This window comes from Numida meleagris, chromosome 2, assembly GCF_002078875.1.
Source record: "Numida meleagris isolate 19003 breed g44 Domestic line chromosome 2, NumMel1.0, whole genome shotgun sequence".
Taxonomy (NCBI): Eukaryota; Metazoa; Chordata; class Aves; order Galliformes; family Numididae; genus Numida; species Numida meleagris.
In genome coordinates this window covers 104,906,681-104,923,698 of record NC_034410.1, presented here as the reverse complement: position 1 = coordinate 104,923,698, position 17,018 = coordinate 104,906,681, and the positions used below count along the sequence as shown (strand labels likewise).

At 46.9% G+C, this 17,018-nt stretch overlaps 1 protein-coding gene across 1 annotated transcript in view; it reads left to right on the top strand.

Moving 5' to 3' along the window:
* The window catches only part of GAREM1 (GRB2 associated regulator of MAPK1 subtype 1), a 98,180-nt gene continuing 81,603 nt past the window's right edge, over window positions 442–17,018 (top strand). The window contains exon 1 of the mRNA XM_021385741.1: window positions 442–902. Coding sequence (XP_021241416.1) covers window positions 782–902 — 121 coding nt within the window. The 5' untranslated portion in view covers window positions 442–781. The remainder of the gene's footprint in view (window positions 903–17,018) is intronic.

Here is a 17,018-nt window from a genome sequence, read left to right as displayed (position 1 = left end):
ACTTGTGCATGCAGTGACAGTGGTACGAATAAACCAGAGATCTTCCAATGCCCGTGCACCGCTCTTCATCCTTGAAACATCCATTTGTGGCTGACAATTGAAGACTAAAATAATGAAGTTGACATCTAACTGGATTTTTTTCTAACGTAGGATGAACTTCACTACACTAAACAGCCGGACTGCTAACTGTAAGCATAAACGCACACACACTGACTCGGTTTCACGTTACCCTCCGTGCCTGACGCGAGCCCCGAACCCTCGACCTCAGCGCCCCACGGCTCCGGGCGGCAGCGCCAGGTGCGGGGTCGCGGAGCGCCCGCGCCCACCTGCAGCCCGCGGCGGCCGCTCCGCCCCGCCCCTGCACGTCGGGCGAGCGGTCGGAGGGTGGAGTGAGAGGGCCGGGCCGGGCGGCGGCGCGCCCCGCCGGGCGGGCAGCCCGGCACTTTCCTTTTCGGAGCGGGGAGGAGCGGCAGCTGCGCAGGCGTTGCTCGCACCCTGTTGATTAGTCAGTGCTGGGATGGCGCTTCCTGGGCCAGGCGCGGCGGCGGGCGGCCCCAGCCGGTGCCGGGGGGCGGCGGGAGCAGCGTTGGCCGCCCGGCGGCCCTCCCCCTCCGCCTAGCCCGGCATGTCCCGCGGCGGCAGCCGGCGCTGAGCGCGGCGAGCTGCCTCCCCGCTTCCTTCCCTTCCGTCGCCGTCCCGCCGGGTTTGAGCAGCCCCGCCGGCGCTGCCCGTCCGGCTCCCTCCCCTCCGCGCCGCTGCCCTGCCCGGGCCAGGCGGGAAGATGGACCCCGGCCCCTCGCTGGGCTTCAGCCTGAAGGACGTGAAGTGGAGCGCGGTGGCCGTCCCCCTGGACCTGCTCGTCAGCACCTACCGCCTCCCGCAGATCGCCCGGCTGGACAGCGGTGCGTGGGGCGGGCGGCGGGGCCGCGCGGGGGTCGGGCCGCTCTTGCCCGCGCCGCTCCGGTACCGGCATTGCCGCGGGGCTCGGGCTCGCGGCTGAGCGAAACGTGCCGGGGTGCGGGGGGGGCTGCTCGCTGCCAGCCCCGGTTAGAGCGGTGCGAGGTGCGGGAGGAGAGCCGGCGTGGTGGCGCGATGCTGCGGCAGGGCCGAGGGAGGGGGAATATGGCACGGCAGAGCCGGGCACGTCGCGTGTCACCCTGTCACCGCTCGCTAGGGAAGCGGCGGAGCTGTAAGAACGAGGGGTGACGTGAGGAGCCTGCGCGGCCCCCGGACAACTTTTTACTGCTGTTCCCTTGGGTACCCACCTGCACGAATCTGTGTGCGTGCGCCTCCCGCCCAGGGGATGAGGAGCCAGCCTGGGTGGTGGCGGTGCCAGCTGAGGAGGCAGCGTGCAGTGGTTGGGCAGCGCAGGGGCTTCTCCGGAGGCTCGCACTGCTACTTCGCAACAGCATTGCATCGCAGTTCCCTGAAATGGTCCTGCTTTCCCATCCCTGAAGGAGCGTGGAGGATAACTCAAAATTTGGAAAGTGTCTGGATTCTGTAGTGTGTTAGCATATGAAATGGCCTTGCAGTTGCTTGATGGAGCAGATTGGAGCTCTCGCAAAGTTTTCTGTTCATTTGAAAAGTGAAGGAGTGTGGGCACTGTGCACTGTGGCTCCCCATGTGCTGGGCAGGACTGGGGCTGGGTTATTGCTTAACTGCAATTCCCATAACCCGGCAGCGATCCCCGCCAGGGCTTTTTGACTTTGTCCCCTGGTTGTGAGGCATGCTTCCCAGCCTTTGCCCAGAGCTGCTGTGCAGGAGGAGGCTGGAGAAAGCTACTCTGCCATTTTTGCTGCAGCTGGCCATTCTTCATGCTGCCAAACCTACTTTGTCCTGCGATAGTGGTAAAGCTGCTGCGTGAAGGAGTTCCTCCTGTGGTAGTACCTCCTGTCCCTGAAGCAGCCAAGATGGCCTCCAGTCATTGCACTTAAGGCTATCAATGCACTTGCAATTCCTGGCAGCGGTTCAGTCTCTAACAGGGCACATGTATTGATGACTTACTGATTTCCCTCTCTGTGTGTCAGGCTCCTTCTCAGCCTCTCTGCTCCCTCTTGAATCGCTCCCTCTGGAGGAAGCTGGGAGTGCTCTGTGGGTGTTCTGAGGCGCACAATCCCTTCCCCTCCACCCCTTTTATGGATGTCTTTTTGGGGGATGTCTTGTGCCGTACCTGGTGAGAAGAATGTCCCGTAAGTGTTGCAGAGATGGAAGTGCTGCTCGTTTGTGCGAGGGCTGCTTGTCCCCAGTGCGCACCTGAAGCATATGCATACACAGGTGGATGCAGGCAGTCGTGGACTCTGTGACCATGTCCTGGGATGCCCAGACAGAGGCAGCTGCTGCAGGGAACAGGCGAAGGCTTTCAGGCCTGCTTTCCCTCCTTGTGCAGATGCACCTTTTAACTTAAGGGACTGCAGATGGCAGACAGATCAATATTTTATAAAGAACTCAGACGCCATGGTCTCAGTGATACGAAGAGGACGCTTTTCCTATCTTCAAGAGAAGCTGTCTTGCAACAAGAGAAAGCAGGCGCGAATCATTGCATGGTGTCCTGAGGAGACGAGCTGGGAACATGCAGTGTGTTGGCAGGTGACTGGAGCAATTCCTGTCCTGGGTGCTCACCCTGTGTGCCTGTCTTTGTCCTGCAAAGCTGCCAAGTAGAGCTCTGTCAGAATTTCTTGATGTGGTACTGAAGGAAATAAGTGCACAATCTGTTCCAAATGTGTATAATCCTGTGCGTTGAGAGCTGTACCCTAACCTGCCCATCTCTACACCACTGAAGGTACAGTTTGCAATTAGTCACCAGCACATCAGAGCGGTACTGGCATGGAAGTGGCCTGTTCTGTTCCTGAAGTGCTGAGCTCCTGCTGTGGTTGGTGGGAGCTGCATAGTGATGTCTGTCTTCAGGCACCTTTTTGACTTTGATAGGACAAGGAGAGGCAATTTTAAACGAAAAGAGGGGGAGAGTTAGATTAGAAGTTAGATGGAAATTCTTTACTCAGAGGGTGGTGAGCCACTGGCACAGGCTGCCCAGAGAAGCTGTGGCGCCCCATCCCTGGAGCTGTTCAGACCAGGGTGGATGGGGCCCTGGGCAGCTGAGCTGGTGGGGGGCAGCCCTGCCCATGACAGGGGGCTGGAACTGTATGATCTTTGAGGTCCCTTCCAAACCAAGGCATTCATGATTCAGTGGCTTCGTGACTGGCTGCTCTGTCCTAGCAGCTGACTGTTTTTCAGGCTGATTGTCTGATCATTGTGAGGTGCTGGGATGGAGTTCATTTCTTGTGTAGAACCAGGAGTTAGAGGGGGACTGAAAACCTGGAGGCATATTTTCTTGACGAGAGACATCCTTGCTGCATTGTTTCTTCATTTTTTTAATGGAGTTTAGCGCTCTGTGGATAATGCTCTTAGATGATACACACACAAGAGCTCCAGTTTTTCTCCTGCTGCCTCACCTTCAGGCCTTGCAGTTGGAAGGGGGAGAAGGGCTATGATGAATGTGGTTTCATGCTTGGAGTTAAGATGTGCATCTCCTGGAAGAGTGCCCTTAAGTAGTTCAGTTTGATTTCTTGACAGGATGAAGTTATGAAATATTGATGTGCACTAAATTTGGTCCTCTGCAAGAAGAGAGAATTTTTCTGGATGGCATGGGATAAAGGAGGGATGGAAGGAAGTAGTCTCTTGCTGCATCAAGGTGCAGGTGGGAGCAGTTAGGCAACAGTGCCTACCTTATCTATCCTTAAATGGTAAATTTGTCGGTGTCTGGTTCTCAGGTGATATTCTAGGACTACTTAGTTGGGTTCCAGTTATCCTTTTGGATGGAAAGTTGAGTTTTTGAGATGGCCATTTTGAAGATGGCCAATGCCTGCATGTTTGATTTAGTTGGCTTTGTGTTTTAATATTTTTCTGATGAATGTTGTTAACACTGACTGAACAAGTAGAGCAAATGGTGTTGCTCTTGAGAGGAATGTTTTTCCAACATATATAACAGCTTAAATGTTTCCAGAGGGCAACTCAAATACAAAGTGTCTGAAAGAGTACTTAGCACCATCCCACAGAAAATGAAAGAGCTGTGTATAGTGCTGTAGTGTGGAGTGGGCTGTTTCGGATGAAAAGAAGCAAGATTCAAAGAGTGGGAGGCGAGCATGCTTTGTGCTGTGCTTTTCCTGCTCTATTCCCCCTGCGCCCAGTGCTGCGTTGTCACAGCGCATCGCACCTCAGTGACGCTGTGAGGCCTGTGTCTGGGGTTAGCTGGGAATGATGTCCCCCTTGGAACCTGCAGCAGAAAGGGCTCGTGTTGGAGCCTGGCCATAGGGCTGGAGGTGTGCGTAGTTGGTCTGAGAACACGCAGGTGGATGCATGAGGAGGCTTGGGAGGGCTGTTTTTGAACAATGAGTAGAAATTGATGTAATGCTGAAGTGATGCTGTGTGATTATTTCAACACTTTATGTTTCTGGTGATTATTTTTCTAGGATAGCTTTGGAGGGTAAAAGAGAAGTGCTATCAAGGTTAAGATCTGGCAAATGTTGTTTTGCATAGAGCCGACCTTCAGGCCCAAGTGTTTTTCTGTAAGTTCACTGCTTGCTCTTGTGCTTGATGGGACTCCCTTTCACCCTGCCACTACTGCTGTGCAGCCAAAAAGCAGATTGCCGGCGGAGAGTTGGACCCACAGATTGGCTGCAAAGAGTTTTCAGAAATCTAGGCCTCGTGTATGAAGACCGGAGTTTCTGGGATTAAGAGGGCATGTGATCCTCTGGTGTAACTTCATTTTTTTTCTTCACAAGGAATAAACATATTTGTACGTACTCTAATAATGCGTGAGGGAAACACTCTGTAGAGATCAGATGTGGCGGCACTTAGCTGGGTTGGGGAAGCCCTCAGCTGGCGGAGAAGTGATTCCCTGCTGTGTGCTATGAAAAAACATTGGTGAAATTTTCTGGAGGATTGCTACAAGCCTTTAAGACTCAGAAGGAAATTATTTTCTGTAAATGTGTGGTTACTTTTAGGTGAAATGGCAGAAATAGTGGCCGGAAAGAAGGAAAAATCTATGTAATAGGCAGCAATCTATTTATAAAGGTGATTTCTTAGTCCTGACAGAACTCTTGTGAAGAGCAGCACTGGGGTGAATAGTGAGTTTGTGCTGCTGCTGCTCCTGGGGACAAAGAGATTTTATTTATTGTAAGTATCCAGGTTCCCTTTTTCTCTCCCCTTTTTACAACCTTTCCCTTTGACATCCTTCTGCTCCAGCACTCTCAGTGGCCTGTTGTTTCCTGCAACACGTTACTGAGAGGCTTATTCCAGTTCTAAGTAAGTTGAAACCGAGCACCCTTGCATCTTATCAAAGAAGATTGTACTGAAGGGAACATCTTGGCCGTGTACATAATGAAAAATTCATATTGCGTCAGTCCACAAATGTGGGTTATCTGTGCAGCCAAACAATGCTTGGAAACTACAAAGAATCTTATTCTTTTTGTTCTGGGTGCCGCTGCCCCTGCTTTGATAGTCCCGAATGACCTCCTTCTCTCAAGAAGCCGCTGCAGAGTGCCTTGGTAGCCTGCTGGTGGTGCGAGGGGGTGCGAGTCACATGGGGGTGGGACGTGGCTTTCAAGTAGACCAAAAAGGGACTTCAGATCTGCTGAGGCTTTGAGCAGATGCTGTGATCTGACCTCCCACTCTGGGTATGTCTGGCTGCTGTGCGCTATGCTGGTAGGTGACAGTTGTTGTAGACTGTGCAGATAGACTAAATTTTGATTTTTGTAACCTACCCATCCTGAAATATGTTATAGCCACATGGCTTGATTTCTTCCTTAGGTGCTGAGCAGATTTGAAACTCCAGTTGCCTGTACTATATGTTCTGCCACTGTAGTGAAATCTCAGAATCATCTCCTTGCTTTCTCATGTTTCCTCCTTTACATTATGGTCTACTGTATTTCCACCAAGACAATCAAATGAAAATGCAATTGACAGGTTGCCGCTAACCACTGGTACTGGTTGTTGGTTTTTGTTGTTGTTTTTCTTTTTCCCCTGTTGGCATAGATGTGTTCCAGGAACATTTTAGTGAAAAAGCTTTTAATTCATTTAAAATCTGCAGCTACCAAACAGTGTCTGTGAAGATTACAGTGCCCTGCTGGAGATGGAGTCCAGTAGCTTGGCAACACCTGCTCACAGGGGTACCACTGGCTTCTAATGAGGCAAATAACAGTTCAGCAGCATACCTGCTTTACACCTAAGATCCATGCTTTTTTTTTTTAAGCTACTTTCATGTTTGGCAGTGGTTTTGTGCATACTGTATGTTCTGTGACCTGTGTGTTGTTTGCACTACGCTGGGCTTATGGTAGTGCTGCTGTAGGACAGCTAAGTTGCAGGTAATTACCATCCTGTTATTTATTGCACACTTAATAAATGTTCAGATTTCTTGCTGCCATACATAATGTAGAACTTCAAGATTGTGGTTCCTGCTTCTAAATTTCTGACTCCATGTATGTACTGGAGCAAACTTCCTGGACAGTTCTGTAGTTCAGGTATTGGATAATGAAGCACCATTTGTCTTTTTGTAACTGAAATTCAAGAGCTGTAACTTTAAATCCAGGGACAGAATCCTAGGGGAAACTTAGTGTCTTGGCTTTTTAAGTTTCAGTTATGTATAGCATTTAGAAATGGCACAAGGCGTAGATAAAATCAAAAGAATTAAGGTGTCCTAAACAGTTAGTGAAACCCTCGATCTTAGAACAGATGAGGTGCAATGAATCTCATGCTGTTGTTGCAAAATGTGGTAGTGAGGAATGATGCATGTGTAGGAAAGAAGGTCTTTGTTTCTTAAGCTTTGTCTGTAAGTGCTGTTCTGGGACTAGGTGTTCCTGCTGCAGTGACTACATGCGTTGGTGCTCCCTGTAACAGCACCGTGAAGGCAACCCAAGGGAACATGCCAGGAAGCAGTGCTGGAGGAGTTGGACGACGTGGTGTGGTGCCCCAGGATCCTGTGCGCGTTGAGAGCGGTGTGTTCCCATCGTTTCTGCAGTGGTTTGTCAGCAGCACAGGGCATGGGTGTTGCTGTGTTTCCTCTTGGCATTAGGAGTAACAAGTCGGCTGGATTAGGGAAGCTTAAGTTCCTCCCCTATAGGAAAATATGCATCATCTTAGTGTGCATTGCGTATGACTCAAAGAACAACCTGCCTAAAACTCAGTGAGCTAATATTTCAAGTCCAAAATTTGTGCTCTGAGTGCTGCTTGCCTTTGGAATTCATTTCATGTAGCGTTTGCGGTCTGCTTTCTTCATGCCGTTTGTAGTATGAAAAGCTTGTGGAGCTAACTTCACTGTGCCCTCATCTGTGAGGCACATCTACTAATCCGAGCAACTGACACTGTAATCTAAAGACCTAGCTCAGTTTTATATTTCTGTTCTGTGTGAGCAGATAGAAGGGAGCATCTCTGCTGAATCATGTCTGCCTTGGGGTCTTTGTGTTGGTGTGAACGTCAGCATAAAACTCCAAACACTGTGGCCTTGCCAGTGTACCTGCACCCCTGGCTGAGGCCTAGCGCCAGCTAGCAAAGCTGCTCTGCCCCAGTGCCTCTGGCATGGCCCTGCTGGGAGTGGGGCTGGCAGAATGTGGAGTCCTGCTGCCTCCTGTGCTTTGCGTTGGTTTTTAGTTTGTGCGAAGGACGAATGAGAAGGCTGACATCTGGTTCCCAGACCAGGTCCCTCGTGTGAAGAGTGATGAGTCTGAGCCTTATGAAATGCAGGCAGCCCCTGGATCGAGCTGTGGTGCAGGCCTGCACTGAGCCCTAGGAGCTGCTGGGGTTGTGAGTTTGGGAGATCTCAGCAAAGGAACCCATGGTGACTTGACTGTGAAAAACAGCAAGCCTCGTTGTTGCAGGTGAGATTGTGCACAAATTGCTGTCGAGAGTTTTGGTGTAGCCAGGAGTAAACAAAGACTTGTGCTTTCTGCTCTCCAGGCTTTCTAGTGTGGAAAGGTGTGTGCTGATTCTTCTGGTATTGTCTCCCTGTTTTATTCCCCTGCTCCCAAACTTACACAGGCTACCTGGAGAATCTGTGGATACTCCATCCCTGGAGGTGTTCAAGGCCAGGTTGGATGGGTCCTGGGCAGCCTGAGGTGGTGGGAGGTGTCCCTGCCCAGGGCAGTGGGTTGGGTGGCTTTTGGTGAAGTGAGGGACTGAAAAGCCTCTCTGACAGGGCCGTATGCATCATGCTCTGCTCTGCTTTGTGTCTTTGTGATCATAACAAAACTCCTATGTAGTCTGGGCGAGGAGATAACTTGCTAGGCAGCAGTTTTAACAAAGATGACCTGGATCTGTGGCATGAACAGCAGTGGCCCATGCATGGTGCTGTGCAAGGGCACGTTGTGTGAGGTTGTGGCTCACACTCCATATCCTCCTCGGGCAGTTGGAGGAGGATGTAACTAATTGGAGAGCCTGGGGACCAACAGCCTTAAACTGTTTATTCGCATGATGTTTTCTGCACTGCTGGTATGGGGGGAAAAAAATGAATAAATGATTTCTTCTGCAGGATAGTGTAGAGAATTGTTGTGAGGCCTTGAGAATCCCAAGAAGATAAAATAACATGTTTTCTCACGCTTGCTTTTGTTTCTTCTCTTGGGTTTTAGGTTGCTGTTTGAGCAGTGCATAATAGGTGCCTCTCAGGGATAGGGTATTTGAAGGGTCAGCAGGTGAGAAAGTTGCCTGCAATCTTCTGGGCAAGTTCAGTTAACCACAAGGAGTGACCCGTAACTGTATAATAGTTCTCATCCTTAAGGGCAGTTCAAGAACATATTCTCAAGTCTGTAGCAGGTGTAGAGGGAATGGCTCCTCTGGATTATAAGGACAGTAAATTAAACTACTCATGTTGTGGGTTACTGTGGTCTTGGGTCAGGTGTTTGTGGGAGTGCTGTAGCGTTGCATGCTGCTGGTCTATTTACAGGATGGTTTCTCCAGAGATCACTAGGAAGAGACTGAAGAAGTGTTGAGCCTCTGTGACCTAGAAAATCTTCTTGCAGTATGAATTTGCCTTTTAAAAATGTTTGCTTTAAAACTTTATTGGCCTTTTTCCTGAAAAGAGAGGGACTGCATGTCCAAGATTGACGTGAGAGTGCAAGTGGAGAAAGGTAGCTGTGCGTATGTTAGGCAGTCATTTCCAAGCTGTTCCTGCTAGCCTTACTGAGAGCCTGTGCCCTTTGCTCGACTGCTGAGCCTGCTACTGTGCTATTGGACCTGAACAGAACACCGGTTATGTGGAGGTATTTCCAGGGACACTCTAAGGTAAAACACCCAGTACTACCTAGTAATAGCACATGGAGTGCTGCACGAAGCTTCTCCAGGTTTTCTTTTATCCTCTCTTGCTTTGAGATTGTACAGTCCTCCCGTTCACCTCTTCCAGTGTTCCTAGTGTATTACTGCTGTTTCTGTCCTATTGCTCCAACACAAGTGATTCTTCTACCTGCTCTAAGTGAAAAGAATGTCTGGCTCTGAGGGAATCAATAACTTGTTTCTTGGACTAGACAGCATGTGATGTTTGGCAGTACATGTATCAGGAGTGATAGCTGACTGTGCTGCCAGAGGTGAGGAATCAGGCAGGAGCAATTATGTTGGACATTTCTAGAGACTTGAAAATTTCTAGTCACTGAGACCAGAAATTCAACCTGCAACTAGTTGCTGTGGAATGGAAGCAGGTATTTTGGACCCTGCTGCAGAGAGGTGGCACGTATCCATGCAGGTAGCATGGGATCTCCCTCATCCTGTACTCTTTTTCATGTGTTGACCTGCTGTTTGGTTTAACTTCATTGAAGTGGGCTTTCCTGGCAGGACTTGAACACAATTTGGTAGGTTTTTCCTGTAATGCTGCTGCTTCTTGACTGGCTCCAGATTCTTGCTTTACTTACAGTGAGTGAGTGGAGACACTGTATGCTTGTAGTAATCCTTGCCCACTTGTTACGGGATGTGACTTAACTGGGAGGAGAATTCAATGTGTGCAAACCAATTTCTCTCTTTGCTAAGAGACTGGTTACTAGAACACGAAATTATTCCTGCTTCTATCTTAGCAGTCCTGGTCAGGCTTCTTTTTAGTAAAAGGTCAAAATGCCCCTTTTCTTCTCTGAAGGAAGCTATAAAAATGTGTACTGGCTAATTTATGTGAACATGCCTGAGATGTTTGTTGTTTTGTTATGGCCAGGCTTTTTTTCTGCCCTAGTCTCCAGATGTGAATCTACACGATACTCATAGTAGGAAAAATACCGAAAGCATCGGTGTGCATGTGAATCAGGGTTCTCTATGAATATACAAAATGTGACTTGTTACATCTGTGTGTTATTGCAATCACTGAACCCAGGATGTGGCTAGAGACGAGTAACAAAGCTGCCATACCATTGCAACTGAATGTAGGACAGTCTAGAGATTGGATCATCCCTGTTGTGCGCTTTATGGGTTGTATTGTCAAATATCATTTGTGTTCCTGTCAATATAGAACAAAATATCTTGAGACTGAATAGCCTTTGGGCAAAGATAAATTATTCCTCAAGGGGAAAGTGGGGCATGATGGGTTTTCCTTCACTGTCATTTCTGCCTGCAGCTCACGGAAAGTAGCTTTCCATCTTCACAGGGGGTGCTTTCTTCTTTTTGTGCATTCCTAAGATGATAAAAGCTATTATCAAAGGGACATTACTCTCTTATCCCTTATGTTTTATTAAAAACAAAGCTGTTCTTCTTGTACCTTTCAGTTTGTGCAGATTTTTCTGAAACAATGAGAATTAATTGCACTCAGGATTAGGACTGTTCTTGGTCAGGAAAGAACAAGGTGCAGCAATGCTTGCATTTCTCATGTTGGTATTCCCGTGTTGCTCAGATACTCTTACCGTACAGAACGTAACCAAAACGAGCATGTGCCTAATTACTCCTGAACACCTACAATTTCTATGCATGTATGTGGTCAGCCTGTGTTTGAAGAGGCATTATGCTGTCATTAGTGGCACTTGAATTTTACAAGGTGAAGCGGGAAGGATAGCGCTGCCGGAGCTGCCATAAAGAGTGCAGCCCCCCAGCATCAATTAGCGCGCATCAGTTAGCGCCTGCGCTGTGTCTGACAGCGCGGGGACCCAGGCCAGGCAGCTCGGAGAGCAGCCAGCGGGCATCCTGGCTGCAGAGCGGAGCTGAACTTCTGCTTGCTCCCAGCTGTTTTTATTCCATCCCTACCCTGCTGCAGAAATGGCAGGCAAATTAAAGTGCAATGATGAGCTCTTGCGAAGCCAAAGAAAACTATCCTTGGGGAGCTCCTGCATTTTTGGCTACTTTATTTTTAATTGGGAGTTTGTCCAAGATGCCCTAAGTTCAAACAGGGATCACTGCCATACAGTACAAAGGAGCATAGTGTCTCTTTAGGACTTGGGTTGTATAATGAGAGGGCTGAGCATGCTTGCTTGGCTACTGTTTAAAAAAATCATCTAATTATAAATCATTGACAATAGGCAGCTCCCCAGCTCTCATGCTGTGCCCAGGAAAAGTCTGAATGAATAGGCTGCTTTTCTGTCTGCCAGGGTGATCTAGAATCACGTTCTGGATCTCACAGCCATGGGGTTGACGGGGTCAGAGGCTTGTTCGTGGGCATCCTGAATCCAGGGAGCACCAGCCAGATCTCCCTGACAGGATTCCAACCATCACACCTGGGAAGAGGGGCTCCTACGAGCAGCTAAAATTCAGCTTGTCAATTAAAGCAACCATTTTGTTGCTGTGCTTGGAAATAAACAGGAGGCCAGTAGAAGCACGTAGTGCAACGCTAAGTGCTGACCTCCCACCTCTTAAGTATTAAGCTTGTCCAGCTAGGCAGCTGATGTTAAACAGGCTCTTGGAAGTGTATCCTCTGGTGGCCCTCGCAGTATTTACGGATGCTTCTGAGAAGGAGCTTTCTAGCATGAGGAATGCTTGCCTCTGGTAAGGGAAAACCTCAGCTCTCTTAATGAGGTATTTAAAGGAGCTGATTTGGATGGCAGCACACTGCTCAGAAATCCCATTAATGCTGTGCTTTTCTTCGGTCAGGTAGTTCTGTCATTCCCTTTATCACTACCAATCAGTTATTGGTCTTAATTTATAGACTTGGTGCCCTGATTGCAAAGGACAAATAAATGCTTTTAACTCTCTTTTCCTTGACTTTGGCAATGAGAATTCAAAATGGAAAATAAACTGAATCTATGCATAAATTCCTGTCTCCCTTTCTCTACAGTAGCACTAAAGTAGGCTGGAATCCATGCATGCAATGAAAAGTTATTAAGCTTTCTCATTCACGGTACTTCTGAGCTGTAATCATTCTAAGTGTCATTAATGTGGGATTCTTTGCTCTTAGAGCTTCAGATTTGTGTTCTTAAGTAACTTCAGAATGGATTTTCATAAGAATCTCAGATTTTTTTAAATTATTTGGGTGATTCTCTGATCAAATATCTTTTTTTTCTTTTTTTCCTTTAAAGTCTAAGGTATCATGATAAATAGTTGGCACTGTTTCACATGTTGTGGAGTACTGGAGTAGTTTAAAGAATTGTTGTGTCTTTCTGCAGCGGCTTGCAAGTAACTGAGGTAATGGACTGTTTTGTTGGACCAACCTTACAGCTAAATCTATAAAGTGGATAAATCTGTAGTTACATCTGATAATGTTCAGCATTAATAAGAGTAATTACGACAGTGACAGAAAATCACTGTGTCTTGGAATGCAAATGTTAAGATACTGTTGTACTGTTGTTTTTTTTTCCCCTGTGTGGGAGTGGAGAGCAGGCTGTGTTGAAAGATGTGCTTTGACTTGCTTGGCTTGAGTTCATAAAAAGTAAGGTTTCTCGTTCTGGGTTGTTTGTTCTGAAGGGCCGAAACAAATGCAAACAAAATGCAGTGAAATCTGAGTTGTTAGTCTTTTTCTTTTTTTCCCACTAATTTTCATATGAACACACATCGAGGTGCCAAGGTTGCTGAAGTCAGTGGAGCATTCCCCATTGAAGGCAGTGGCACCAATGTGCCACACGGCATTGGTGTAAAATATTTGTGCTCCTCCTCCCTGCAGTGGGTTGAACAGGTTTTTTGAGACTTGCTAAGATGATGTCTGTGCTTTGGCAGCTAGAGAAAAGCCTGTATTGGAACAAACCGGATTTTTCAGTGGATTAATCTGTCCCATAGCCTTATAACAAGATTATGGTTTATGCTGATTTGTTGCAACAGTACTGGTATATCCAGTTGTTCCAATAGCAAAATGTTAATCCTAAAGAAATAAATCTGTCTTCTTGCTGGCAAGCGTGGAGAGAATAGGGGGATGGGAGTCTTTTCTCTCTTGTTGGGTATTAGTGGATGGTAGCTTGAGTTCAGCATCAGTGGTATTGAAGCAATTTGATTGTATCTGGCTTTTGCAGAAGGATTGGAAATTGCAAAAGCAAAGGCTTGTCTACTTTCTCTTGATTGTGAAATACTTAATGGTCACCCAAAGCGATGTTTGATCACAGTGCTGTGAGGCTGAAGGATTGCAGAGGTACACAAAGCACTGCAAGTACTGATACTAGTCTGCGGGTAAGGCTGTCATTGCTCCTTGTTTGCTGATGTGCTCAGTGAAGCAAAATGGAAGTCCTGCTGTTCAGCCACCACTGAAAACTGTCGCAGTGTGGTCGGCTGTAGCCAGCAACAGTTGTTTCATCTAGAGAAAACTTCTATGAGTAGCTGGTAAGGGCTGTGCTGTGAGAGGGCAGGGCTGGTGGGCCCAATGTCGTAGGCTGGGCTGATCCCATTGTCCGTGGCCTCTGGGGACCAGCAGGCTGAATCTTAGCTTGAAAGACAGCACACGTTTTTCTACTGGTTTACCTGATCTCCCCTGCTTTAGTTGCTATTTTTACCTTAATTTTGGCAAAGAAATGAATTTGTTTTAATATCAAAACTTTTGTACTGTCAGGGTAGCCTTTCATCTACTAGAAGATGTAGAGTCTATACAATTTGTGGCGCTTCAAATCAATATTACGTTGTATTTCTTTCAAAAAAGAGGGGTGTTTGGGATTTTCAGTCATGCCAAATACTGTCTGACCCTGGCAGCAGGAACCAGCACAAATGAATGTGCTGCTTGAATGAAACAGTTAGACAGAAATGTATTTAAAACTACTCAGCAGATGGAGAAGTGAAGCTAAAAAGTGAGATTGATTATCAGTAGTCTCAGATGTAACTGTAATTTTTATTCCCAATCTTTGTGTCACTGTTCATAGGGTTGTGTAGCTGAGGACAGTCTTCTACTTCCATCCACTGTGCTCGGACACAGATGAGACCACTGTCAGGCTTTCCAAATGAATTGGCTCACTTTAAATTAAAAATTTAGTATACTATTCTGTATAGCCCAGAGATGATTAAATGTTAATGCTTTTTTTTTTTCTTCCTATGTTGCTCCCAGAGACTACAATATTTACCCTTCTAAGTCACTGGCTATCTTCATTTAGGTTTTGTGTGATCCACCCCCATGCAAGTTGTTTTGCTTTTCTTTAACCAAAGAAATGTATCTGATCAGCTAGATAATTATTATCCTTTTTTTATGTCTGTGTGGAATGACAAAGTGAGACTGATAACATGGAGAGGCTTTCAAGGAAGGGTTTTTGTTTGCTTTCCCAGCGGTAGCAGTATTTTCTACAATTCAGTGCTCTTTTTACTTCCCTTCCGTTGCACATTTTATCTAACAGTAACTCTCCCAAGCATCTGTTCTGTCCTAATGACAAAAAAACAAGATTTTCAGCCTCTGTAGACTCACTACTCACAGGTATTGCTCTAAGTGGGATACCTCATGCACCAAATTACTTGTGGGGGGTTTTATATTTGTTAAGAAAAATTAGTGGTGTGAATTTTTTCCATACCAAATCTCATTGCAGCTTCGGAATGGGAAATTTGGATGTTGTTCTCATCCTATTGAACTTCTTTCTGACCTGTGTTTAGACCAGTGCAAGTTTTATTTCTGCTGAAGCAATAGCAGTAGCAGGCTGAACAGCTCATTGAGATTTGACTCAGTAACCAAACACACCTCCAAAGGTTAAGCAAGCAAATGACCCTAGCAACACTTACTCTTTGACATTTGCTGAGATATCTCTCTATAGGTGTATACCCAACAGATACTCTGGAGTATGATGCAGCATGCGGGGGGAAAAAAAAAGAAGTTTAATTTCTTCCCTCACCCTCCTTCAGAGTTCAGATGAAAGGTACTTGCCATGAGGAGTACTTTGAGCAGGCTGTATGATCTGATATTTACAAATAAAAAATAAAGTTCATATTCAGAGTTAAAAAGAAGTTTGTGTTTTATTTCCCAAAACGTAAATTCCAAACTCAGTGTTGTAAGAGAAGAAAGTGTGGGAGAAGAGGCAGCTGTTCTGCTAGGGTAACACAGCTGTGAGTTGGAGATGAAAGACCAGATGCTGCTAGCATTGGGGTAGATTACAGGCAAGGTGGATCTGTCCTATACGCTGGTGCAGCTTCAGTCTGTCTGAAACAGAATGACCATGAAAAGATTTTAGGTGAAGATGACACTTCTGAAGGAAAAAGGACATTTGCTCATTTGTTCCTTTTCTAGCCTTGATGACTACTGACTTTGGATGGTCGTGTAACAGCACTTCAGGTGTTTGATTAACTAGTAGAATGCGCTAAGCTCATTTTTGAGTTGTCATGTACTCGCTTCCTTTGCTTCTCCTCCATTGCATGTATTAAAACCAGGGAAGACTGTTTAGGAGTGCAGTCTTGTGTCTTGAGTGAAATAATTCATACTATTCTTAGTAACTCCGGTTTAGACTCCGGTTTGAATAGATGCTAAGCCTCAAAGGTACTAGAAAATGGGCTACCTGGAGTTTCAGTAGCTCACCGTCATCTTAAAGGCAAAAGGATGCTGTAGTACTCACCCTGGCCCTAAGACCTGGTGATACTTCAGAGGCTGCCTTGGGAAGGCTGCAGTTACCTGTGGTGCTCACAGATCCTCTTTGCCAAGCAAGCTGAAGGGTGTGTGCGAAGTGCCAAAGCTAATGGGAGTTCTGGGAACAGCTGGATCTTCCTGACCTGCCCTTGTCTCCAGGTGTGCTGTCTCATCAGTGCTGGGCCCTCTGCTTCCCATCTTTATAAGAGAAACCCCGTGCTTGCGTTACAAGAGGAGCTTCAGCTTATACCTGCTGTGAATCTTCCAGCAAGTTAAAAAGAAATAGTTTACCCTAGGATGCTACCCCTCTAGGAACTGTGTGACTAGCAAATGTTTGTAGAAACTCAGGTTGGCCTTCTCAAAAACAAGACAACTCTTCCTAGTTGACTGGTGTACAGTGTTGTAGATTCTTTCTTTTAACTTGGAAAAGCAGTGCTGGCATTTATTTGTGTTAGCACTGTGACCTCCCTCTGACCTGAAATGTCTCTCTGCACAGAACCATGAAGGCCATAATACATAACACTGTCTTCTTTTTAACAATGGATTATAATTTCATTTCATCCTGGCTGGAGCTGTGCTTACCATAGGATAATGTTGAGGTGTATCTTAATGCATGGCATGTTTGGCCCTCAGCCAGGAAAAGAGTCCCTGCTGCTTGACCAGTGCAGCAGATACCGTGTAAGTAAGGAAGGCTCCTCAGTGCTGTGCTAGCATGTTAAATAAATAAGAACCTCACTTTTCTCCAGTTTTTCTCATCACTCTGCTTTCTGTTAGCTTCTGGTCATCGCAAAACAAACCTTCTTTGCTAGCGTTCCCTTGTAACACCAGCCACGTGCGGACAGGTCTTCCCGATCCTACCACAGAGCTCGCCTGCCTGGGCAGCTGCCTCTGCTTCTCCTCAAATTAACCCTTCAGTCTCAGCAAGCATTACTACAAGCTTGAGTGGGAGGAAGGTTGGAGTTACTCATTTGTGTAGGGATTTTGTAGTTACCTGGCTGAGCGCCCACTGAAAGGATTTGTAATGTTGCTGAGATTTTCCTCCATAATGATTTGTTATGTGACTGTAGAATGTTAGGTGGGATAATTCAAGCCCACCACCTACTTATCAAGGAAGCCTGGGTGATGC